Source organism: Plodia interpunctella, chromosome 7 (assembly GCF_027563975.2).
Source record: "Plodia interpunctella isolate USDA-ARS_2022_Savannah chromosome 7, ilPloInte3.2, whole genome shotgun sequence".
In the NCBI taxonomy this organism is placed as follows: Eukaryota; Metazoa; Arthropoda; class Insecta; order Lepidoptera; family Pyralidae; genus Plodia; species Plodia interpunctella.
In genome coordinates this window covers 2,663,444-2,691,090 of record NC_071300.1, presented here as the reverse complement: position 1 = coordinate 2,691,090, position 27,647 = coordinate 2,663,444, and the positions used below count along the sequence as shown (strand labels likewise).

The 27,647-nt window shown below is 33.7% G+C and overlaps 2 protein-coding genes across 7 annotated transcripts in view; one reads left to right on the top strand and one right to left on the bottom strand.

The window, feature by feature from the left end:
• Nucleotides 1-58: 58 nt before the first annotated feature.
• On the bottom strand, nucleotides 59-10,558 carry LOC128671315 (E3 ubiquitin-protein ligase MARCHF2-like). 2 transcript variants are annotated; one of them, XM_053747683.1, is made up of 5 exons: nucleotides 10,379-10,558; nucleotides 8,449-9,310; nucleotides 6,662-6,817; nucleotides 6,203-6,310; nucleotides 59-938 (listed from the first exon to the last, which is right to left on the bottom strand). In XM_053747683.1, exons 1-5 carry the CDS (start codon nucleotides 10,459-10,461, stop codon nucleotides 825-827), a joined length of 1,323 nt encoding a protein of 440 aa, XP_053603658.1. In that variant the 5' UTR covers nucleotides 10,462-10,558; the 3' UTR covers nucleotides 59-824. The 2 variants fall into 2 exon arrangements, with proteins under 2 accessions (XP_053603658.1, XP_053603659.1); XM_053747684.1 differs by lacking the exon at nucleotides 6,203-6,310.
• Nucleotides 10,559-13,460: 2,902 nt separating this feature from the next.
• The window catches only part of LOC128671524 (tachykinin-like peptides receptor 86C), a 52,840-nt gene continuing 38,653 nt past the window's right edge, over nucleotides 13,461-27,647 (top strand). For 4 of the 5 annotated variants that reach the window (XM_053748042.2, XM_053748041.2, XM_053748044.2 and 1 more), the window contains exons 1-2: nucleotides 13,461-13,651; nucleotides 21,637-21,860. In XM_053748042.2, coding sequence (XP_053604017.1) covers nucleotides 21,771-21,860 — 90 coding nt within the window. In that variant the 5' untranslated portion in view covers nucleotides 13,461-13,651; nucleotides 21,637-21,770. The remainder of the gene's footprint in view (nucleotides 13,652-21,636; nucleotides 21,861-27,647) is intronic. The other variant, XM_053748045.2, reaches the window with a different exon arrangement.

Genomic DNA, 27,647 nt, shown 5'->3' with positions numbered 1-27,647 from the left:
AAGCATAAGTCACGGCTGACTTTACGCTAATGCAATATCTATTCAGATAAAATAAAACTTCCAATTTAGTTTAAAATTTATTAACGTACATGACATATTGTAAAATCTTTATAAAATTTTAATTTTGAAGGTATGATAGCTATCACGAGGCTTGGAGACTTTCCTAATCAATATCTATCAGAATATTATACTAATAAATAAACTATGTTGTGTCATTTCGTTTAATATAAATCATAACATTTCACATTTGGTACAAAATCGTGCATTTTTCATTTGGGTCACAAATAATTTAATTGAAATATTAATGATTGTATCACCAGTTGTATAACAATGGATATACACTTCAACGGATAAACTCGGCGAGGCAAACCAAATACAATGTAATTTGTGATGGTGGGACAGCATATTGCGTGAATAAATAAATTCTTAGAACAATAAAAAATCCTTATAAAAACCATCAGTTTTAATGTACCATAGAGAGACTTGTGAAGAAATGAAAAAAACTAATTAGCACCATAATATTTCTTCAAAATATTTGTTTTGAATTTCTTTCATCTAAAAATGCACAAAATACAACGGATAATTAAATACTTACATAAACATTACTTAGCTTTTTTCATGACTAAAACATTATAAACATATGACAAATAAATTGTTTACAAAATATAGCGCTGATCTAAGGAAAATGCGAATAAATGAATTTTGCACGATCGCTGATCATAATATCGCGTCACGTCGCTAATGTTCAAATCGACTGGTGTGCAGATGAATCAGGCGACTAGTTTGACAGGAAACGTCACCGCTGCGAAAGACCTCAAATCTGTTCACTCATCAGAATCCTGGAGTTGCAGCCTCACTTCGTACTGGGACCGGTACCAGATCCACCAGCTTAGCGCGTGTCTCGTCGCTGCAGATACTATCCAACAATAATAGCAAACCTGGCACAATACAAGCAATAATGCATGAATTTAATTGTAAGTTGAGTGATATTTTCGGCAGTAAAACATATTTCCTATCAAACTGAACAAAACTTGGCAAAATTATTGACAGTATTCCCAATATAGAAATTACGATTTGAATTGTTATTAACATGTGTATTGTAGTTACGATAACAGGACACGACCGCACACCGCCAAAAGATAAAGTTCACTCATGCGTACATGGTGGTGATAGTAATATGCTAATTTATATCACACAAACAATATCATATATCTCAACTAAGCAACAATAGTTTACAATGACGATTAAATTGAATTACGCCTTATTGTTTTATGAGTACGTTTCCAAATGTTACAGCTGACATTAAGTAGTCTAACCAACCAAACCAAATGTAACTCTTAAGGATTAGCCATTTTGGCTATCCCATTTAAGGGCCCTTAACCCTTGTAGCTAACATTTGGTAATCCAAAATTAATATTTTTTATATCCTGATTTCGTTTATATTTATCTTTGTATTTAGTTAAAAGAAAACCACTTCGAAACAGTGAAATGGTAGAAGTGTAGATATGGATACAATTTCGGCTAATTTTAGAGCATAATCAATTTCAAGGCTAACTGATTGCCAACAAGACGAATTAAATTCTGATTAATATACATCAGACGTAACGTTATTGAGGTTATCTTCAGTGGCTGGGGATGACTTACGAGTACGTACGAGTACGTACCGTAAATTCTATGCTGGTAAGATTTATTTAGAATAATTCTATGCTAATAATTCTATCCTATGCTGGTAGAATTTATTTATCTATCAAATATAAAGAGTACTACTAATATATTGAGTATTACGTGGTAATTAAATTTGCCTTCTAAGGTTAAGTAGTCCCTCCGCCAAAACAAAAGCGAAATACAAAACTATGTGTGCTCCTATTCCTAGCCTAGACTGATTCTACCGCGCGAGTGAATGAGTAGCAGCTGTCAGGTTTTCTGCTGCAAAAATGAATCAGGGAAATCAATCTTCCAAAAGGATAGTGTTACATTCTACATTTGAGTGAATTCTTATAATATTATTACTATTTTAAAACATTTATACATACATTTCATAATATAAGTTCATTACTGTATTTGTTTACTAATGTTTCGTCGGGTTGCTGTCGAAGCAAGGATTTGTTGGATGTTAAATGACATCCGTCGTCGACATAATATGTAGACTATCGACGTCTTTTTGATTACGCAGACGGTCGTATATCATATATCGCTTAGTTAGAATGAAACCGACTTAACTCAAAAAATCTTTAAATTGACTTAAGGTCATCGAACGACTCTACACATCGTATTCTATCGCATAATGAATCAGAAACTGCCCCAACTGTGTTAGAAGAGTACGAACGCTCTATTTTGGTCGCTTTCTAACTGAGCGCCGAGGGCTCCAGGGTCGGAACGTCAACGCCTCTTTTGGTGATATTACCGCAACCGCAAGCGCAACACGTTGACCGAACGCAAATAAAGTGACCGATTGACGCTTGAGACATTTTCATTCCAAAAAAGGGTAAGAATTAAATTGACCTAACAGGTTTTAACTCGTTATTCTTCCGAATATTGTCATAATATATACGACTTATTCGCACTTACGTCACTTTATTACTAAAATTGTTTTGTATGTCATGACTTAACGATAAATAAGACACTTTTCTACAAAACTTTTCTTATGTTCTTTGTCCTATTATGGATTAAATCACTTTTATATTAAAACTGCTATTGTTAATACCGTCCTTATAGGATTTCAGTCGATTTTATTCTAATAGTGGCATAAGCTTTTTATTTTAGGTCATAAGATTTTTTTTGTTATTCGTGAAAGATAAAACGGAGAACGCTCACGATTTTGGAAAATGATAGAAAAAGAAAGAATGTGGACGAAGAAGTAAATTAACAAAAGCAGCAGGTAAGCATACTTCGTTTTATATTTCCTGAAAATATTTAAGTTTCGGTTTTGTTTAGATTATCATTATGTCATTTTTCCTCACTTAGTCTTTTGTGAAACGTATTTTATGTGTTCTATCACTTTTACTGATATTGAGGATGTTGGTGTATTAAAACGTCGGTAAGTAGGTATACCTACTCATATGTGACTTGTCAAGGTTAGCGCGGGTTTAAGGTTGGTGGAAGTTGGAAGTAGAGTAAGCATAAAAACACGAATTGAATGGTTAATATTGAGAGCATAACATAATTTATTATTAACACATATTTTTGAGATTTGGTTTGCTGCTTTTGATGACATGCACTCTATTTTTTGCTTTTTCAGGAAACACAATTTAATATAAAAAACATTTCCCCGAATGCGTCGTTTGATAAAAACACGCCAGTTCTTGAAAATCATGCATGAAGAACCTTACCGTTGAATCTAATAGAGCCTGTAACTATTTATTTATTTAAGTATTTATTTTTAGAATGCGTTGCCAGAAATTATTAGAAGTATGTATAATACTAATTTAAACTATTTTTTCAAAATCGAAGATCATTAATCACCTCTGTAAACATTTTAGCTGAAGAATCTATCTGAGACTGAATACAATTATTAATCTGTACCACAAGTAACAGTTAGGAGTACCCTGTAATAGACTGGCAAAGACAATAGTGACTGCTTATCGTGCAGTAACACATCAATGAGCCTAAAAGGGACCCAGATAGGTATCTGGTGAGGTAAATAAAAGTACCACTTTTCGAAGTTTCTCTTTCTTAAACTCGATCGATTCTCTAGCTACAAATGAACCACCACTTCATTCCTCAGTTAACTTCTTAGCTATCCAAGAACCTAAACATATATACATATAAGCCATATGTATATATGTTTAGGTTCTTGGATCAGAATCATCAACAAGAACATTTCATCAGAATCATCAACAAGAACATAAGAATTCAGGAAGTGATTTTATTTCCCAGTCTTTAATATCAACTGATACAGAACCACAACCCTCGGTACCCTCGCAGCGGCTGCTCAGGACAGAATAAAAATAAATATATAACGTCATTTTATGCATTATATAATAGCGAAATTTCACATTGGGTCAATAATAAATAAATATCTTATTACTGGGCACACGCAAAATGAGGACGATAATGTTCACTCCCTCATTGAAAAATAAATAAAAAAAACTTAAAATCGGGCCCAATTTGTCCACCTTATCGATATATAAATATTATAAGCTTAATTAAGAGCTCTAAAAATTGGGACACCTCTCAAGGTTCAGCATTTTTCTTTAGCTATGAGCTATGATACTATGTTAGATTTGAAAACTTTGCAAAACGAGTGGGGCTACAATTTCAATGAGGACAAAGATGACAAGGAGCAGATTTTGTGGGGTGATGTAAAATACGCGTTTTAAGGTTTGTAAAAAATGAACCTTTTGTATTTTATTATAAGACCAGTTATACTGAAGACAAAAGACTAGCGCGTCAACATGAGAAACAAAAGGAAGAAGATGCCTTGTGTTGAAAGTGTTTCGAGAAAACTGAAGTTATCGGAAAATACAAGAAAAGGTCTTATGGAGTTAAGAAAAACATTAATACCTAATTATTATGTATATTATTATCACAATCTTAGGAATAATATAATAATATATAATATATAATATATTACAACGAATCACACAGATTGAGCTAGCCCCAAAGTAAGTTCGAAACTTGTGTTATGGGATACTAACTCAACGATACTATATTTTAAAACAAATACATATATAGATAAACATCCAAGACCCGGGCCAATCAGAAAAAGATCATTTTCCATCATGACCCGACCGGGGATCGAACCCGGGACCTCTCGGTTCAGTGGCAAGAACCTTACCACTGCGCCACCGAGGTCGTCTTAGGAATATTAGGTACTATGAGTTTATTTTGATACAAATTGTTACTGCTGTACAGGTGTAACATTACCTTCGATATAGCCGAAACCCATGTCATCTCCCTATTAATATGAACATTTTCCCCCAAGAATCCATACCTGGAGTCAATAGTTTCCGAGATAATGAAGTTGGATTGAATTTTTTTTTTTTCGCAAATTTATATAATTTATCATTTAACCGTCATTTCATCCAAAGAAACCTCATAAAAATATTAAAGAATTCCCTATCTAAATTAACGCTAAAATTTAAAACGTGCAATGAACAGTGCCCTTCGCATCGCCGCATAGCGCTTTCACTATAGCGATACACACACACAAACTAACGGCTCATAGCTGATTCGTGCGTAAGCGATTGATACGATGCCGCAATGTTCACTTATTTTGATTATTTGTTATTATTTTTTATATTGTTTTTTTTTTTATTTTTCCCTGTCAAATGATTATTCTGAAGTGACTTTAATTGGGGTACCCTATGCATACCTAACGGCTATGACGGAGGTAGTGGTATATCTTGTATATGCCAAATGCAGGCAGGCAGAACTCTGAACAATACTATAAAATATGTTATTATTTCAATACAATAAATAACTTGAACACAATCTTGGGTTTTATTATTAAATAGTTTTTATCAAAATGACTTATTAGTAAACAACTTAATCTTATTTTAATACAAAAATGACATATTACTCAAAATGCCACACATAAATTTTAAGTTATTAAAATGAAACTGACCTAATTCATATTAAGTCAAACTCTTATAGAATAAGTTCGGTCAAAGGGTGACCTTACAGTGACTAGTTTTTGAAAATCGTTATTTTAAAATATTATTTATCAAAATAATTTGAAAAAAAGACAATTATTATCAAGCCTAATAGTTAATGAAACCATGTCAAACATAAAAAGACAATTAACATACTTCGTTTCAGAAATATACTTTAACTTATGAAAAAATTAATAAACATGAAATCTTATTTTGCGATTTCCCAAAAAGTTGAGATTTTGAATTAAGTCACTTTCGTTCTAAAGCAGCGATATATTCGGCATTAATGGATGACTAAATTTCTGTTTCACATTTACAACGAAGAATTTAACCAATGAAATAAAAACTTACGAATGTCACGCAAGCCAGAACGAAAGGTCATACTCTAAAGCCAATATCATTCAATTTTTCTCAACACAACTACGACAGAGGCCAGTAGAACGAGTACCGCAAATGACTACATTCAACATTCGAGAAATCCTAGTATATGTACTCACTGGATATAATGGTCTGACAACTTCTGATGCCGCAGACCGTGCAAATTGGATATGGAACATTAGAAAAGCGAACACTCGGCTCAGGTGAGAGAGAGAAAATTATTTACACACCATAATAACCATACAGGACAGAACGAAGGCAGAAGCCATAGGCCACGGGGAAGCAGCGAGATCTTCGTAGGATAGCCAGAGTTCGGTAAGATAACCAGGTCTTCGAAACTGCCAGAAGTTACGATAGTAAGTATAATAGTAAAAAATATAGAAAGACTTACGCTATGTACTATGATGGTCTTGGCAGATGAAACTTAAAAACAAAAGAATATTGTGAAGTTAAGGGTATTGAACTAAAAACAAACACGATGAGCTGACAATCAATCATATTTTAAAATTTGACGTGTTGTGAAAAGTCTAGAAGCTAAAAGTGTACCAATTTTATCATAATACTGATGAAAAACATTTGAAATATATACTTACAAAAGTGCTGATACTGCAAACAGTTTCATACAATGAACTTGTAGATGGAGATCAGCTGCTAAAAGTCGAAGTGATAGTTTCAAAACGGATACTTACAAGAGTCATGCACGCCAAAACAAAAGTCGACGCCAACGGCCACGGGGTCACGTGGCTCTCTTGTGTCATCAGGCCAGCCAGGGTTCTGCCAGAGAGCCAGGCAGCTAACACTGCTAGAGGAGACATCAGCATGATGCCAAGGCTGTCAACCATCAACTGAAAATTAAGTGGACAGGATAGACATCTTCCAGTGTACTCTGTGTGAATTTACAAAGGTTGCAGTTAGGGTGATAAGTTATAGTGCAAATAATTGAATTATATTTAATATTGTTTTTTCTGTTGCATTGGGTTTAAACCTGTAAAAATAGAATAAGTTTGGATAATAAATAAATAAAATAAGTTGCTCTGACGTAACGAACTGATTTGTAAGATTTTTGCGAATACTTTAAGCATTCAATTCAATGGCTGTATGGGAGGAAAAATATTGTCTACCACCTTCTGTATACTTACCTTGTACAAAAGCAAATAAATAAATATTCTATATTCTAAGTTTGCCAGAAGTAATAAAATGAAATAATGAAATTTTATATCAAACATTATTTTGCTTGAAATGCGTTTTAAATTGATGTGCGTTTCGTCTCATGTCATTTGATAATATGAAATTACAATATTATTATAAAGAGGTAAGCGGTACATTAAGCAAGATTGCTGTAGGCTATATTTTATCTCAAAATTTCTACGGGCGCGACGCCCCGGGCAACTTCTAGCGTTTTATAAAGTGACGACGTCATACATTTATTCAATTTATAATAGATTCTTGATTTTTTAATTATTAGTACGTCTGCGTCCGAAGGTAAGACTGCAGGTGGTCATAATCCCACGTTTTACGGTATATTTTCGCTTGCATTATATCGGTCGGAAATTTTCTAATATTTCTCTACTTCATAATTTCAGTGCAAATATTATGGTAACATTCTGCGTGATGAGGGAAGAGCTCTCAGAACTGGCTGTTATTTTTGCAGAGCTAATATTTTGAAGCTGGTCTTGTGTGTTTACATACTGACATAATTTGGATAGATATATATAGATATTCTGAAATAAAAGTATAGGCAGTTGAACTGAGATACAATTGAAGGGATATAATCAATCTAAACCTGCACAACATAATCTACTAGGTTTAGCTAATCATTGGTTTAAATATTTGCTTCTAATATTTCTTTTCATATCATAGGATCCTCTCTAATTCACCATTAACTTTTAATATCAATAATCTCCCTTTTAGTTACCTAATTCTCCAAATCAGCAAAATTGTAAGATATTACTTTTTATAAAATTATGATTATAGAAATGATTACATGTAAATAAATGTGTAAGATGGCTTTAACTTTATTGGAGTTCTACTTCTAAGATAAAGTAAGACGGATAATTAAAATTAAATACTATCATTAATTTTTGAGAGAAGAAATATAGTTGTAGATTTATTACGACCTGCTCATTATTATCTAAAAAGGCAATGTTTACAATTTAGAAAAAGTAATAACTCGCAGAAACTTTCGAAGAGACAAGTCTGACTCTTTTAAATAAATATTTTATCACAGTTGAAATTCTTAGAACTCATTAATTTACAAAATGTATAATAAGAAAACTGTAGGTCACTAAATAGGCAACGGCTATGTGTTTAATCTTAAATATTATTTACAGAGTTTAATATCAATTATAATAATTAACTATTGAGACAAACGGACGGTGTTAATGAAGTAACTCTATAAATAATTTTTTTCTATAATTTAAAAGTTATGTTCTGTTAAATGTAGCTATCAACTAAAACTATTTTAAACGCAATATACCTGTTTAGCGTTCTGACTCAATATCCACATGACCAGGGCCCTAGGCACACCGTATCGATGCACACGTCGTGTGATATATCTCGTCCCGCAAAGTTCGCATCGGGATTTGCCAGACTCTGTCAACCACCGCTCCAAACATTTGACGTGGACCCTCGCCACGGTACCACGACACGAACACGCCGAAATTAACTGCCCCAGCTCCGCCGATAACGCCTCGCCACCATGACAGATACGACACATATCGTCCAAAGAATGCTCGCTTTCTCGAATTTCATCAGCTACTTCCACAACATTCGTCACCACTTCAGGAATAGAATGGTCTTGCAATTCTTTAGTCCAATTAATTGCGTCTACTTCAACAGAACAACAAATTACTTCAGGTATTTTATCTCTAGTTTCAGCTATTGTATCTTTGGTTTCAGGCTTTGTCTCTAATATTGTAATACTTCTTTTAGGACTTCGAACTTTAACGCGGTGTGGCCTTGGTAATTTATCTTTTCTAAACGACATTCTATCTCTCGATTGTTTATCATTATCTGTTCGTTCTTTCACTGAATTATCCTTGTTTTTATTTGGCGTCTCCTTTACAATGATTGTCTCTTTTGACGATGAAACGGATTCATTATCATCTGTAGCACTCATGATATTGAAGAAATCAATATTGCTCGAACTAGCAGTTACGTCTTTGTCCACTGTTACCGCATCATCATTGTGCTTCTTTGTAGCCGATGGAGTTTCTAAAGAAACAACGCTTGCACATTCAGTTACTATTTCTAAGGTTTCAAGAACAGGTGGTGTAGTATTAGGAGCAAACTTACGTCGTTGCTTCACGTTTCTTGAATTTTCTTGATTTGTCTTGCGACTAGAAAGGTTATAAAAATGATATTTATAAATAAATGCCTTTAAATCACTAAATTTATAAAATTCTTTGGATAGAGCGGGACAGATAAAGAGAGATAATCACTATTGACTTAGCGGACTTTTGCGAACGAAGTCATTATTAAATAGGTTGTTCCTGTGGCCATTTCTCATAACAGTCTTATCATCGTTTACGGCTACTGACAGATATTCTAAAGCATTCAAATATATCTTAACATAATGTTCCAGATCCCGACAGCTTCATATTGCACCTAATTATATGTATACTAATATTGTTTTATATGTATGAAGGTATACTAATGTTCTCATCACATATTGGAACAAACTTTGTGGAGAATGCAGGCCTTTTTTTATTTTACGGAACGAATCAATTTATTGTATTTCATTTACTGTCTATAATCCTTTGAAATTGTTAATAATGCATATAATAACTGTAACCGACAATAAACTAATAGAGCCGATGAAACTAAATTTTATTTGCCGTGAATCCATCTGGAAGTAGTTGTATTCGGGGCATTTTTTTCGAACAATGAATTCGTGGAGCGCTAGGAATCTGCCGGCGGGGCATAGGGCGTTCACAGTCTTTCGCCATCTCCGTCGCCTCCGGGCAAGTTTTAAAATACTTCGCGCTAATTTGCAACGTCTTTACCACGAGTCGTGAAATGTGAAGTAAATAAAAAAATAAATATTTACAAATCTCACAGATTGACCTAGCCCCAAAGTAATTTCGAGACTTGTGTTATGGGATACTAACTCAACGATACTATATTTTATAACAAATACATATATAGATGAGACCCGGGCCAATCAGTAAAAGATCATTTTCCATCATGACCCGACCGGGGATCGAACCCAGGACCTCTCGGTTCAGTGGCAAGAACTTTACCTGAGCCGAGTCGTGAGCCGAACCACTGAGGTCGTCAAAGTAAATAAAAAATCGTAAAGTGAATCAAAACACCGGATACCTTTAACTGAAGTATTTCCAAGATTCTTTGAATACATACGTTTTTTATCATTTTTTTAGGAACTGCATCATTGAACTTTTACTTACCTATGCGCCTCATTTTGAGCTGTTGGATTGCTAGATACCACCTTGTTTTGTACCGAAAACCTCCTGCGCCTCGTATTTGGCATTTTACTGGAATTTCTCCGTTTTTTTTTGTTTTTATAATTATTTTATTCTTAACATGTATGTAAAAAATATGTACGCTAACACGGATACATTTTTGAGAATGACACATAATATTTTTTTTGTAAATGGCATCGTCACCAAAAAGGTTTTATTATTGTTCAAGTTTGCATTATATATTTTAACACTTTCATAAAATAAATGCTTTTGCCCACAGACATATAAGCAGTTTGTTGTTATTGCACAGATTTAAAAACGTTTCATTGATTGTATTGTTATTAGCGTTATTAGTTTTGGTGCTTGAAGTGTTCTTTGAAAACAACAACATGAAAAAAATAATGAAGAATATTTCGTTCATAGTGAGTCATTTTTATTTTTAGAGTAAACATTTCTGTTACAACAAAATTAGACCTCTGTCCCTCTAATTTACCTTTAATCTTTTATGTATGTAAACTCGTATAACAAAACAACTCATTGCAAATTCGCCATTATTATCATAGCACAGAGTCGAAACTAACTTGCGATGCAGTTAGATGTACACCTGGATGCAATGTGAAAACGGATATTAAAGTTTTGGTTTTAATAAAACGCCTCTAAAAATACCTAGCGCTAAAATTGTTCTCGAGTGGAGGATATGAACATCACTTTTAGCTTAGGAGTTTTCAAAAAAGGAATACATATGTGGGCGGTAATAAATCTGAGCGAGGTCGCTACTATACATATAATTTCTCTCTGCATTCTGTGATGGACGTTCGTTCAAGTTTTTCCCACGGTACGATCGTTGGCGATTTACCTCGAAATCGGATTGAATACACAAATACGTGTTGAACTCTAAATGGGAAAAAGGATTTGCGTTCATTTTCATTGCTAAATCATAAAAATACCTAGTTGTTTTGACATACAAACGGGTTATATTATATTATGTATTTGATTTAATAAAATCAATACATACATATAATTAAATTGAAGTTAGGTCAAATTTGTACATTGGATATTTTTTCAAAATTCTTCATGAAATATACTTAGTTACTGATATAGATGACGAAAATATAGTTTTGGAAATTTTTGTCTGTCTGTCTGAACGCGCATCACTCGAAATGCACTGGACCGATTTGCTTGAAATTTGGTATGTACCTTATATACCAGAAATGGTCAGGTTCCCGTAGGATAATTGAAAAAGTAATTATGAATCAAAAATGCATCAACATCCCGGGTTAATATCTTATAGACATTTCATCCCGGAAAATGAGGAGGGTCCTGTAGGAAAATTAGATACATTTCACCCCGGTAAATTAAAATAAAAATAACAATCCACGGAGCCGATTTACTTTAAAATTTTGTAGAAAGGTGTAAACAGAATATAAACAAATTGTTTTTATTGATTATAAAAGTCTGATATAGATATGATGGGCGTAGTATGTATCAATATATCAGTATAAAACTCTTCCGTTACTGAGTGACTGACTGACTGACCGACAGACAACATACACCCGATACTGCTGGGCGGGAAGCTGAAATTTGGCATGTAGGTGAGCACTAAGAGAAGATTTTTGGAAATTCTACTCCGAAGGGAGTGAAAGGGGTGAAAAGCTGTAAATCTGAAAGTTCTACACCGTTAAAGTTAGTTACTTGAAAATTTGGATTTTGGTTGTTTACAACAAAGTTATGAATACGTGTTTCAGATTTTTCTGAAAATTAACCCACAACCCTTTCAAAAGGGGGGGTGAAAGATTGTATGGGACTTAATACAATTTTCAAGATAAAATGCTGAAAATTGGCACACTTACTTTTTGTAGTAAATAACAGCAATAGTAAATATAAAATAACGTTTAATTTACTTTAATTTTTGGTTAATAAAAACCAGGACGTAAAACGTCATGGAAAATGGGACGGCACGCGTAGCAGAAAGCGGGAGTGGGAGTAGGAGCGGGAAATGGGAAGGAGACACGTAGTGGGAAACAGGACATCATGTTTTTTGCAATGTGTCCCACATTTCAAAAAACATGATGGGACAATATGTAAGAAACGGTACGGGATATCTACTTTACATTACATAGCAGGAAGCGGGATTGGACAAGTATGCGGGACGAGACACGCAGCGGGAAACAGAAAATTGAACTAAAGATGAGAATAAAATGCGAATTTGAATCATATATGTTTACCAGTTTTACAGAGTACGCGATAAAAAAATTAGTGAGATTTTGCTATGAAATTCACGCGGGCGAAGCCGCGAGCAAAAGCTAGTGTTTAATAAAACAGATTTGATTAATGGAACTTTGTGTGTTAGAATAGAATAACCACTCATATCATCCCTTGGATGTCGTACGATGCGACTAAGGGAAACAAAGCCTTAATAGTTGATGGCAACGATAGCATTCCCAAAGAGGATTGACTTCAGGCGGAGCCCGGTTGTAGAATCATAGCCAAATCTTCCAAATTTAATGGCAATTTTTTTCTCTATCTCTTTGGGGCGTCACAGCTCCGAATGAAACCGGGAGCACGCGAAGAACAGAGAGTGAGAGATTATGTTTATTTTTTGGCAATAAACGTTAATTCTATTCACTCAAATTAAAGAGTTTATCCACCACATTTATTTTAAAATAACGTCTCAAGCCTTTGTCAAAGCCCTATTCGAGAAGGAATTTATAATACCTCACGTAAGGCGTTTAAGAATGGTGGAATAAAGAAACTCATATACCGAACCCTGAAAACATAGCTTATATACCCTTTTTGAGCAGTCGTGTAAAGGACTCCTTTTGTCGCGAAGTTTATCAGGTGGGCAGGGCCTTATGTTTCGGTCCTTAGAGATAAAAACCATTTCTCTTCATTCAATTTAAAACTCATTTTAATGGAGTGAATAATAAAGCTAATGAAAAGGCGGCCGCTATTAAACATCAGGAATCGTTAAATATGGTGTTTTGGTTTAAGATTTTAGGCGGAAAGGGAATACAGTATCCCTTACTTACCCTTTGCTGTAATTTAAGTACTGCAGTGCTAAGCGAGCCATCGATGCGCGAGGACGTCTCACGGACGCCCGCGTCGACGGTCGGGTTTACGAAAATGAATTCGAAATTTGAACTAGCCAATCATGTTTTTGAATTTAGAAATATTTGGAAATTTGAACGTGTGGAATTTGTTTTGAATATATTCGAAGTTTGCAAGTTTGTTGCACTTTGCGGAGGTTTTTAACTTTCTGTAAGTTTTCTTTCTGTTTCTGTTTACTTAATATAGTTGTTAGATAACTATATAATATTTTATAGCTTTTGTTAAGAAGTTTAAGTTTATACAACAGTTAGTGTGTAAACTTGACGTATTTTTTAGATAAAATATCTGAATTCATATACAGTTAAACCAGTAAATCTCACCTAAACATCTTCATATATTAATTAATGAGTCTAAATAACATGAACAATTTCAATAAGTACATACAAAAAGAACGAAATTTAGTGAACAACAATAGAAAAACTAAATAAGTGAACTGCTGTAAATATAAAAAATGCAAAAAGTATATTTTGTGTTAATTTAAAAAATACAATATATTTCATAAAAAATATAATTACTTCCACGAGGGTTAAAAATACCTTATTTGCTAGCTTATCTACTTAATAAACCAAATTTCATCGAAATATGTCTAATAGACTTTGCGTGGTTAGAATCATACAAAACGTAATCATAACAAATTATACACAGTACAAAACAAAGTAGTTTCCCGCGTCTGTCTGTCCCTATGTATGCTTAGATCTTTGAAACTACGCAACGGATTTTTATGTGGATTTTTTTGACTAAATAGATATAAGCCACTCTTGGGTCACCAAGAGTGGCTTATACGATCTCAGCTCAAAGCTTCTATGAATTCTTCTAAAGTCGATGAATTCATCTGTAAATCTGGACAACTTCTTGAAACTTTTTGATCATTATTTATGTACTAGCCTTCGCCCGCGTTCATTACGCGCTTCCGCTCATAATATATTTTTTCAATATCTCGGGTTCTGAGCAACGTATCGCGATGAAACGTACTCCACATTTTAAGTTCGATCATCCGCTATACAACTGTGAAACTGTACCAAATTTCATCCAGTAGTTTTCGCGTGATGCGCGAACAAACATACAGATGAAAAACAAAAATTCTAAAAAAAATGTTTTTCTTTTATTAGTCCCATAAAGACTTCTTTATTTATTTTTCTTTATTAGTATGACATGGCCTACTCACAGTTTTTGTGTATATTGCATCGACACAATTATACAAATGACAATTACAGCCATGAAAGCCTTCGAATTTCCAACTCATCAATTTATATAACAGTTAAGCATTTTGTGGATGGAAATATTTAATTGGATGGAAAGATCCCGCTTATCGTTTACAAAAGCTTAAGGAAATTGAATTTTAATATTAATTGATATTTGTTAATTTTTAGAACACTTTATCTCTTTCTTATCTTAACGCATATCCATTTACTTCAGCATCCGTTTCGTTCGACAATCTCCTGTCGGGAGACAAGAGATTATTTTACAAACTCTCTCTCATCCTATCTGTTGACTCCGCTTAATTTCCTGTATGATATTCAAACTCGCGAGAGCTACGAGTTACAACTAGTATTTTTATATTAAATTCATTGGAATATGTTTCCGATATGAGCGCTCGATTTTAATTTTTGCCATAACTGAAATCAATCTTCAGTATTATATAATCATCAGAATAATTTTCAAAGTATATATTTTTAATTTATACAGTGATTTCTTATACATTGGCATTATTTTATCTACATGCTCAGTCGATGGTCTGAACAACTTTTATTTAACGTATAACATATATTTAACGTATGGAAGCAACCTTGAAATCGCGAAAAAAAAATCAGCTGATCCATATAAAAAAAGACTCCCTGGTCATAGGTATTTCAAAAAGACAGACTAGAGGTATCGCCTGGCGTGACTAACGACCAACCATTTTTTTGCCAGTGCAAATCGGCAATGCTGCCAGCCATTTGGGCACTTTGCCGCAGGGCAATGCATTCGATGGACGATAAAATTTGTAATATACTTAATTTAGTTTATTTTTAGATTTGTCTAAGGTTTTTTATATATCTATATATATTACAATTTTAAGTATATTGTAATATAAGCAAAATTGTAAAAAAAAAACAGCTTGATTATTCATAGTATTATTAATTTAAGCATTTTTTCAGCGTTAGATATCACGAATTCTCATAGAATTTTGGGATAGCTTCACGAGTGAAATATTAAACTCGACATTTGTCTCGTATATCTTGGGATAAGATGCTCTGGAGGCTTGTTAGACATGTGAGATTTTTAAGGTGAGTTGCACCGTCAAATTTGACATTGAGTTTAACCGGTGCACCGCTGACGTTTAGAAAAAAATGGGATACTTTGCGTTTGTCAGTCAAAGTCAAAGTTGACGGTGCAACCCATCCTTAGTCAATTATGAAGCTATATATATATATATATGAAGAATTATGAAGCTATATATATATATATATATATATATATAGCTTCATAATTGACTAAGGATGGGTTGCACCGTCAACTTTGACTTTGACTGACAAACGCAAAGTATCCCATTTTTTTCTAAACGTCAGCGGTGCACCGGTTAAACTCAATGTCAAATTTGACGGTGCAACTCACCTTAAAAATCTCACATGTCTAACAAGCCTCCAGAGCATCTTATCCCAAGATATACGAGACAAATGTCGAGTTTAATATTTCACTCGTGAAGCTATCCCAAAATTCTATGAGAATTCGTGATATCTAACGCTGAAAAAATGCTTAAATTAATAATACTATGAATAATCAAGCTGTTTTTTTTTTACAATTTTGCTTATATTACAATATACTTAAAATTGTAATATATATAGATATATAAAAAACCTTAGACAAATCTAAAAATAAACTAAATTAAGTATATTACAAATTTTATCGTCCATCGAATGCATTGCCCTGCGGCAAAGTGCCCAAATGGCTGGCAGCATTGCCGATTTGCACTGGCAAAAAAATGGTTGGTCGTTAGTCACGCCAGGCGATACCTCTAGTCTGTCTTTTTGAAATACCTATGACCAGGGAGTCTTTTTTTATATGGATCAGCTGATTTTTTTTTCGCGATTTCAAGGTTGCTTCCATACGTTAAATATATGTTATACGTTAAATAAAAGTTGTTCAGACCATCGACTGAGCATGTAGATAAAATAATGCCAATGTATAAGAAATCACTGTATAAATTAAAAATATATACTTTGAAAATTATTCTGATGATTATATAATACTGAAGATTGATTTCAGTTATGGCAAAAATTAAAATCGAGCGCTCATATCGGAAACATATTCCAATGAATTTAATATAAAAATACTAGTTGTAACTCGTAGCTCTCGCGAGTTTGAATATCATACAGGAAATTAAGCGGAGTCAACAGATAGGATGAGAGAGAGTTTGTAAAATAATCTCTTGTCTCCCGACAGGAGATTGTCGAACGAAACGGATGCTGAAGTAAATGGATATGCGTTAAGATAAGAAAGAGATAAAGTGTTCTAAAAATTAACAAATATCAATTAATATTAAAATTCAATTTCCTTAAGCTTTTGTAAACGATAAGCGGGATCTTTCCATCCAATTAAATATTTCCATCCACAAAATGCTTAACTGTTATATAAATTGATGAGTTGGAAATTCGAAGGCTTTCATGGCTGTAATTGTCATTTGTATAATTGTGTCGATGCAATATACACAAAAACTGTGAGTAGGCCATGTCATACTAATAAAGAAAAATAAATAAAGAAGTCTTTATGGGACTAATAAAAGAAAAACATTTTTTTTAGAATTTTTGTTTTTCATCTGTATGTTTGTTCGCGCATCACGCGAAAACTACTGGATGAAATTTGGTACAGTTTCACAGTTGTATAGCGGATGATCGAACTTAAAATGTGGAGTACGTTTCATCGCGATACGTTGCTCAGAACCCGAGATATTGAAAAAATATATTATGAGCGGAAGCGCGTAATGAACGCGGGCGAAGGCTAGTACATAAATAATGATCAAAAAGTTTCAAGAAGTTGTCCAGATTTACAGATGAATTCATCGACTTTAGAAGAATTCATAGAAGCTTTGAGCTGAGATCGTATAAGCCACTCTTGGTGACCCAAGAGTGGCTTATATCTATTTAGTCAAAAAAATCCACATAAAAATCCGTTGCGTAGTTTCAAAGATCTAAGCATACATAGGGACAGACAGACGCGGGAAACTACTTTGTTTTGTACTGTGTATAATTTGTTATGATTACGTTTTGTATGATTCTAACCACGCAAAGTCTATTAGACATATTTCGATGAAATTTGGTTTATTAAGTAGATAAGCTAGCAAATAAGGTATTTTTAACCCTCGTGGAAGTAATTATATTTTTTATGAAATATATTGTATTTTTTAAATTAACACAAAATATACTTTTTGCATTTTTTATATTTACAGCAGTTCACTTATTTAGTTTTTCTATTGTTGTTCACTAAATTTCGTTCTTTTTGTATGTACTTATTGAAATTGTTCATGTTATTTAGACTCATTAATTAATATATGAAGATGTTTAGGTGAGATTTACTGGTTTAACTGTATATGAATTCAGATATTTTATCTAAAAAATACGTCAAGTTTACACACTAACTGTTGTATAAACTTAAACTTCTTAACAAAAGCTATAAAATATTATATAGTTATCTAACAACTATATTAAGTAAACAGAAACAGAAAGAAAACTTACAGAAAGTTAAAAACCTCCGCAAAGTGCAACAAACTTGCAAACTTCGAATATATTCAAAACAAATTCCACACGTTCAAATTTCCAAATATTTCTAAATTCAAAAACATGATTGGCTAGTTCAAATTTCGAATTCATTTTCGTAAACCCGACCGTCGACGCGGGCGTCCGTGAGACGTCCTCGCGCATCGATGGCTCGCTTAGCACTGCAGTACTTAAATTACAGCAAAGGGTAAGTAAGGGATACTGTATTCCCTTTCCGCCTAAAATCTTAAACCAAAACACCATATTTAACGATAGCTTCACGAGTGAAATATTAAACTCGACATTTGTCTCGTATATCTTGGGATAAGATGCTCTGGAGGCTTGTTAGACATGTGAGATTTTTAAGGTGAGTTGCACCGTCAAATTTGACATTGAGTTTAACCGGTGCACCGCTGACGTTTAGAAAAAAATGGGATACTTTGCGTTTGTCAGTCAAAGTCAAAGTTGACGGTGCAACCCATCCTTAGTCAATTATGAAGCTATATATATATATATATATATATATATATATATATATATATATATAACGGCTTGAGTTTTTGTTTTTTAAAGAGACGTGTCTATGCTAACAGGCCCACCTGAACCTTCAGCAATTAAAACAAAATATTTGAGACACAGTCACTGAGATAACGCAGGGTATGTATGAAAATGTGATGAAAAACGCGATGACAAGGGTTTGCATCTGCGGTGCTCTTAGAGGTGGATATTTGACTGTCATTATTTTTCATATTTAACTGCCGGCCCTAAATACTAAGGAATACTTGACTAAAATTACAAAACTAAAGTGCATACCTGTTATTTGGCCACCCGGTACATTTCATAAGTTTTGTGATTATTAAATCATAAAATGTGTCCAAATTTCTATCTAAATAGGCTTAAAATACGATGTTTAAATACAACTTACAACTAGGGATACCAACCACCGAAGTGAAGACGCAAAATTAGGAAAGCGGACCCTGGGCTCCGACGCTAATTAGCTGAGGAAGAAACCAGAAAAACTCTCAGATGAAAGAGAGAGTAATTTCTACATTTCTTTTTTTACATTTTATACCTTTTACCGTTTACTTCTATTTACTGGGATTTAACTAACATACATTAAATACACAAACCAAACTATACTTAAATATAAATAATCTTCCAATGCGCCACAGTTTTTATTAGTTTATTATTTTCCAGGATTTTGTATAATAGTTTCAATGTTATTGCAAAAACATATTTATTTAATATTTCTGTCTTAAGTTGAATAGTTTGTAACGAAAGTTTTTGCGTGCGATCATCAAATATCTGAGCCCAGAACATCAAATGTCAAACGAAAACATTTTTGTAAATAATCAGTATCAAACCTTAGCTGATAAGGCTGATACTCACTGATACCTGTGCTATATAACATGTAAATATAACTTTTATACATCACGCAGTACAGTCAACGATAAATATATTAGGTACCCAATAGAGGAACATTATAATATTGTCATGTCCTTCTAACTGGCTTAAAATTAAATAAATAAATATATTAGGACAAATCACACAGATTGAGCTAGCCCCAAAGTAAGTTCGAGACTTGTGTTATGGGATACTAACTCAACGATACTATATTTTATAACAAATACATATATAGATAAACATCCAAGACCCGGGCCAATCAGAAAAAGATCATTTTCCATCATGACCAGGGTTCAATCCCCGGGGATTGAACCCGGGATCTGAATCTGTCGGTTCAGTGGCAAGAACTTTACCACTGCGCCACCGAGGTCGTCAAAAAATGATGAGATTTTTAAATCGTCGTTAGAATAGATTATAGTCGATATCTCTGTTAACTTATAGTTTTTTTTTTTACAAAAATGACATTTATTAGTGTTCTGATTAAAGTTTTTCATGTTGTCAGAGAGATGTAGTAAACACTCGAGGAGCTCCCACGTTTGGAGCCGTTCCTGCGTGCATCATCAGGTCATGCTTATCATAATAATACATTGTCATCCAAACTAAACGTGTGGAGGGTGTACATAATTTTAGCTTAATCGCTTGAAGATATCTGCTTCATAGTGCATAGTGACAACGTCATGTAGCAAGTTGATTAAAAGCTTGCAAAATAATTGTAATGTATAGACATATGATTTTAAAACTGTATTTTCATTGAAAATTGCATGGCGAGAAATCTATCTCATTAATAAAAAAAATCGAATCACTCTCACGTGTTATTATCGACGGAAAAGTCGATTATAGTTTTAGTAGACCTTTTTCACAACGAGAGCGACTAGGCCCGCACCGAAAATTGACTAACTTCAAAATGATTCCAATTTTTGTCACTAGTTCTCTATTATTGAATCTAGAGTTGTGAGTATTGCCGGAACACGATTGTGGTGTCAATTGGTATGCTAATAGTTGCAACGTGACATTGCATCGCTATGTATCACCCGACGACGAGCACACTACACGGAAATGTGGTCACTCGATTGCAGTTTAAATCAGATTTGTGTCTGGTCTATTGCCGTTATTGAGCAGAGATGTTGACTACGATGGAAAAAATCTAGTGCGTTTTAACCCCCAATGCAAAAAGAGGGGTGTTATAAGCTTGACCGCTAAGTGTGTCTGTCTGTGCACGTGGCACCGTTGCTCATCAATGGGTGAACGCGATTTGGATGCGGATATTTTTATTTGATAGCTAATTTTTATGCGGTGGTTCTTAGATATGTTTAATCAAAATTGATTCAGCCGTTCATAAGTTGTAGCGAAATTAATATTTAAAGTCGGGGTTTATTTAATTTGTCTCACAGATAAACTTGTAAGTATTCATTCAAACTTTTGTAATTTCATCACAATTCAAAAACAAAATCCTACTAATTATATAAATGCGAAAAAAAAAATGTAAAATCTACTGGAATGACTGCTGTGAAAATTGATACATTGGTAGAACATAATCAGGAATAACAAGTAAGGTGCTTTATATCCCGAATTTCCCACGGGAGTGAAGCCCCGGGGGGTCGCAGCTAGTATAGCTATAATTGGACAAACTAATTAATCTTCTTTCGTTGTAGTAAATTTCGGCTCTGTTCCGGGTCGTATATTGCTGTAGAGGTTTTGTCTGCACCAGTCATTAACAGGCTATACCCATTCTTTCGTAAGTGGCCTACGTGAAAACTAATCTATTTAGGCATATTTAGTAGTCTATTCGGTCTTTAGGTAGAGAGCAACTTAACTTGCAGATAACGTTAATTGTATTACACACAGACACCTTACTAATCTGTCCTTTTTGTTTTTTGATGTTTATAACGTGTTACTGTGTCTGGATGTATTGTGTTGTTGTCTTTACAAATAAACGTTATATCTATCTATCTAACTGTACCTGTGAAATGTCACCTCATCGTGGTTATTTTGCTTCAGGTATCTGTGAACGTGGAAGAAGCCAAAGTGAAGTGAAATATGTAAATGCTCATTTAAAAGACTGAACTGTGAAATGTATGTGATACGAGCTAATGTAGACGCGGTGGTTAGTGATCAAACACTGTTTTATTAAGATGGATGTTATGAGCAATATCTCGCTCGAACGGGAGAAGTTTTACGCCTCGCACGACTTCAAGAATCCGACCGAATCTCAAGGTTTGGAGGTAAACTAAATTCATTTTTTCTCTTTAATTTTTACACGAACTTTAATTTTTTTACTTTAATTGATGGTGAATATTGGATACTGGTTTTCAAAGTTTGTATGTGCCCATTGCTTAATAGGTCTATGCAAAGAGTTTCATTGAGAAATTAACATATAAATCCAAAGCGGCCGGGGTGGTGTTTGAGTGGAGTATCTATCCTATCTCGACAGATTCAGCTTCACTTGTTGGCACTGATTAATTTTAAAAGTAAACTTCATACAATGCCATGTAAAACTAACTATAACCAGCTAACGAAATTTGCCTGTAAACTACAAATCTTGTCATACTTTCTAATTTGATTTCAATTTGAATTGATTCGAAGTAAACAAGGAACTTTAAATATTTTTTTATTTTCTTATACTTTTAAAAAAAATATATTTTAGAAAACCCTCACGAAAGGTTTACTAATCCAGACGAGTTCATTAGGTTGGCGACCCTCATACTTTGTCCAGATATAATCTTCAATTTGTCCTCGCTGAGCCTAGCTACGTTAATTTTAGACGAGAAAAGAAAAACCTATATATAAGTACCTATATATTTTGAGCATTTATAAAAAAACACAATAAAAAAACAAACAATACAATAAAACAACGAGAGTTCGGTGTCATTCGTATTTCAATTATCCGTAAACGGTTTCCTACCAATTATGTCGTTTAAACACAACGAAAACTTAATAACAAGACATAACGTCGCTGTTAACAAGTAAATTACACGTTGTGCTCCAATTTCACCAAATTATTAGGAATAACAACAGGTAATTATTCGGACAGGAGCCACAATGGCCCGATGGAGCCCACATCTCTTGGATCAAAGTCGACTTCATTTTGAATTCCTGCGGTCACTAAATAAACTATGTTTATTAAGAAGAGTTTATATCAAGGGGAAAATCTGTTTGCTTTCCATCAGGAAACCCGCATGCACTTTTACCTAAAATGTTATATAAGAAAAACTTTATTGATTATGTACAGTCAACAGCAATCTACCCAAATTAATTCGATGTGCTGTTGACTGTACCACATACAGCTAAACTATATCCGAGCTGATTTATATATCATTTTATGTTTTATTTTAAAGGAATCCACAAAAAGGAATTAATATATGGTTTAATTTTACATTAAGCTTCACCACAATTGCTATTAATTTATTTTAATTCTATCAAATTACTCCAAGTGTAGTTTGTAGTACGCTTTCATTTCAAAAATTTCACCTCACGTATATAAAAAACAACCAGCAATCTCCTTACATTCCTACCAACCTCTTCACACTTTATGTGCTAAACCAATATTTTTGAAATGTTGCGTAAGGACATAAAATACTTTTTATCTCAAAAAAATGTTTCTGTAGGAAATCGCGAGCGAAACTACCATCAAAAGTTATATATAAACCCAAAAATGTATACTAAAAAGTAATCTATCTCTCTTCATAGTCGTATTTCTCATGGCTGAGGGTCGTGGTCATTACGTGGAATTAAACATACGCAACAACTTTCTTGGCATTAGTAATGGTTTGCCATTGCCTTCTCCATTTCACACACAAGTTAATAATCAACCAGTGTTTCCTCAAGATGTTTTCCTTCACCTGAAGCAAGTGGTGGTCGATGAAAACTACTACATATGAGTCAGATTGGTGTACAAACTCATGTGGCACAAGTAGGATTCGAACCTGGGACCTTTCGATCTACAGGCGGGCGTCTTAACCATTATACCACCACCGCTTCACCGTGTAATCTATACCGCCAAATAAATAACGACATTCGGTTTTCTAGTCCACTGAATTTCCATTCGAGCTTGAGAAACACAAAAATATGAAAATTGGTATGTTGTGTTGCCCATGTAGGTTTTCACCAATAGATAGTGTGATTTCTGAGGAAAGTTTAAGTATATAATTTATTATATTCTTACCCGAGCGAAGCCTGGACGGGCATCTAGTTATAATATAAGTTGTTATAGAAGTATTATAAAATCGAAGTAAATGTTATTAAATTATACGGATATATTACTAAAGGTCAGTTGCAACAAGTCAAAGTGAATTTGACGTTAACTTTACCCTGCGCTTAACAACGCAGAGTCGCCATTATATAAATCGTCGGCGTCGCGCAGGTTAAAGTAAGCGTCAAAATTAACTGGTGCAACTGTTGAGGATTCGGAATATAGTTTTCATAGGCCATTGAGAGATCTCTATCAGAATTATACGAATGTAGAATGGATGGTGTGATAGCGGTTGAATTTCGTAGCGTTTCGTAGCATTCGTAGCACAATCACGTAGCAGGTTCGTAGCACGTAGTTGGTTAGTCTACATACGTGAACTTCACTTCTACACACAACATTTCAATCAGCGCAAGGTGATATGGTTTTTGGACTTTCTTTTTAATTCTAGATCAGAGCGTTTCGAACGCTGCTGTTGCGCTGTCATTACGATCTCTCAATTTTCTTGATGAAGGACTGAAACATTTCCAAAAGAATAATTCATAAAATTGACATTGCCACAGTACAGATTTTTAAGTCAGATAGTAAAACTAATTCTTGTATAAAGCGGCCGCAGCAGTCGAAACGCTCTGAGAACTAGCTAACTTTAAACTTATTTAACACAGATCATAGAAACAATCAACATAATTATTTATTTTGAATTTGTAATATTCAATTTTGTTCTTATTAATGCATACATTTAACTAAAGCTGGGAAAACTCCATGGTATTAAAAAATAATAAAATTTTCATTATTCATGAATATTGCCTATGTATGCAGCCTGCGTTTGCCGTGACTAGATTAGAATTTTGTATAAGTATACATATCGGCTTTGAATATAAATTAGATATACTTTTGCCAAGAAGCCATGGCTAAAGGGATTTAGTCTTGTGTTTTGGGTACGATAGCCACCTCACTCTACAGAGTCGTGTGTTTCCCGCCCTAGAATTAATACCATTTAATGTAGTCCCATGGAATTCGTAAGAGGTAATGGATAAAGAGCTTTGACAACATTCCTAAAGAGGGTTGGCATTAGGCAAATAACAGCCGAATCATAAAAAAATCCGGACTTCGATACTACACGACTGTACCAATGTGTATATGTAGCTAGATGTCGGTAGTCGTAAAAGTAATGTCAGACAGATGCCTTTGGGCGACTTGAATAAAATCTGATGCCGGTGTGAGTAATAGCATACTCGATAAAAAAAAAACCACCAAAGAATACGTAACAATGATAAAGAGGGAGGGAGAAAGGTATAGGGTTATCATCAGTTTCATTTCGAAATGAATGTTCGAGCCAAGTTTTTATTATGGCATTACTTTATTTTGCAGCGTTATATTGTATTATCAGTTCCACAGACTCATATATTAACCTCAAGATCAGTTAGTTAGATAATATCATCCCTTTGTGACCGTTATCTGACCATTGTCCTATCAATTTAAAGTCTGGGAGAAGAGGTTAAAATAAATTGAAAATATTTTATATACCTATTTTCACGAGGTTTAAAACAGAACACTAAACTTGAAAAAAGAATGAAGAACTGAAAATTAATAACACTTAATTATTATTCTAAACAATGCCCTTGAGAGCTACTAGGTGGAATTTGATGTGGTTTTTACTGTTGTATATAGGGGAAGGTCTAATTTAAAATCTGGTATACGTTTAATCGCGATACGGTTCTTAGAACTCGAGATTTCGATAATAATAATTGTATTATGTTATAATTAGGGATCGCTAGAAATAATTGTGCTCGAGTATTTCAATAATAATACATGAACAAACGAACTTACAAGTGAAGTTCGATCAGTATTTTATACGAGTCACTTTTTCGAAGATATAGATATATATTTTCGAATATTGATAAAATTATAACAGTTATTTTGTATGGTCGTCGCGGTTGTGTTACCCAAACATCTCTCAAAGTATTTCCCCGGTGCCATATCGCAATAGGTATCAGAAAGTTTCGCAGTAAAGCAAGCAGTAACCGTGAAAATTATTTGAGTTCAGCTTGGGTTTATCTGATAGTGTTTATAGCATTTCTATAATGTACAGTCTCTGAATCAATTTATCTAAATTCATTGCAATTTCTCTGTTATTACCAATGCATAGAGGTCCATACAGGGTAACTTGATGTGCGTTTGAATGTACATAAACTGAAAAAAGTGTGCCTTTAAATGTACTAAAATAAGCAGCCTGTCCCGGCGTTAAAACTATAATAATTTATACAGTTAGTATATCTCAGTAATCGTCACTCTCTATTGGTGAAAATCGTTCAAATATCCGTCCGGTAATATTTTATCGCGTTCATACAGACGTGACAAGAGAATATTTTTCCTTCATTAAATCATAAACAAACTATATTTTATCAAAAATAATTTATATTCTCACCTGAACATACAATTTAGAATATTTAACATTAAAATAACGAAACTAAATATATTATAACTACAAAGGGTTTAGACTTGTTTGTTTTTGTTGGATGTTAACATTATTATAGTTATTATATTATATATCTACCATAAAAACAAAAACAAACTTAATAACAATTTGGATTTGAACCAATTATGGTTTCCCACATATTATACAGAAAGATATATTGAGAAAATTGGAGGATTCATATCATCTGCTAATTTATATGGTACCCCGGTCGGGTCATGATGGAAAATGATCTTTTCTGATTGGCCCGGGTCTTGGATGTTTATACTATACTTACTTATACTCGAAAATATCAACTACATATCAAAGCTTTCACAAAATTTTAATTAATTTGAAACATAAATAACCTATTAATGTTACTTTTTAAACCACATTAATATTTTGTGACTCATATAACATAAGTGTACTCATATAACTTTTAATTAGATTCCTGAATGAGAATGTTTCAAAAGAGAAAGTTGTATTGTTACGTTTTACTTGCGGCGCTGTATACACAGTGTGTGTATACAGTGAAAATAAAGAATTGTGATCGCCGAACATTTCCGCAGAATTCGACAAATTCGCATAAAATTCCCCTTTTCCCGCCATCATTTGCATTGTCTGAAGTTATCCAAGTGTAATAATATAATAAGTCTGCGTTTAAAAACTTGGTTTGCGCAGAGGAAATTTATTCTATCATTATATTTATATACATATAACATGCACATAAATCTTCGAGTGTGTTAATTACTAACAAACATCTTTCCCCTTCATGTCTATTGCTTTGAGTAATTATCTTTTCTCCCTAATTCCTTCCAATACTTCCTCATTATTATTAAGGAGGTAAAATCTATGGCAGGAAACTGAGCAGATTGGAAAATACTCCATCGACAACTGTAATCGACAAGAACTTGATTGATTGATTGTTTGTTTGTTTGATTGATTGATTGAATTGCTAACATTGGTGTAAGATTTTATTCAACTCGCCAAAATGTATCTGACATGATTTTACTACTACATACCGCGTCTATTGGCGAGTAATCGCATACACACTAGTGAACTGTCAACCAGTGTGCAGGTTTCCTCACGATATTTTCCTTCTGGAAGCAAGTGGTCGTCTATGAAATTAGTATACGAACGGTAGTGGTGTAATGGTTAAGACAACCGCCTGTGGAACGAAAGGTCCCAGATTCGAATCCTATACTCATGCTACATCAGTTTGTACACCAATCTGACTCATGAATAGTAGTTTTCATCGACCACCACTTGCTTCCTGTGAAGGAAAAACATCGTGAAGAAACCTGCACACTAAGACATGTTGATTATTAACTTGTGTGTGAAATGGAGAAGGCAATTGCAAACTGCCCC

What these genes read in the sequence shown, in the direction of transcription:
- LOC128671315 (XM_053747683.1), bottom strand. Translation starts at nt 10,461, where the DNA reads ATGCCAAATACGAGGCGCAGGAGGTTTTCGGTACAAAACAAGGTGGTA. An exon ending in TTTTGGCGTGCATGACTCTT is followed by an intron (nt 6,311 to 6,661) that starts GTAAGTATCCGT and finishes AACTTCTGGCAG; the next exon opens with TTTCGAAGACCTGGTTATCT. An exon ending in TGTCCTGTATGGTTATTATG is followed by an intron (nt 939 to 6,202) that starts GTGTGTAAATAA and finishes GTATTGTGCCAG; the next exon opens with GTTTGCTATTATTGTTGGAT.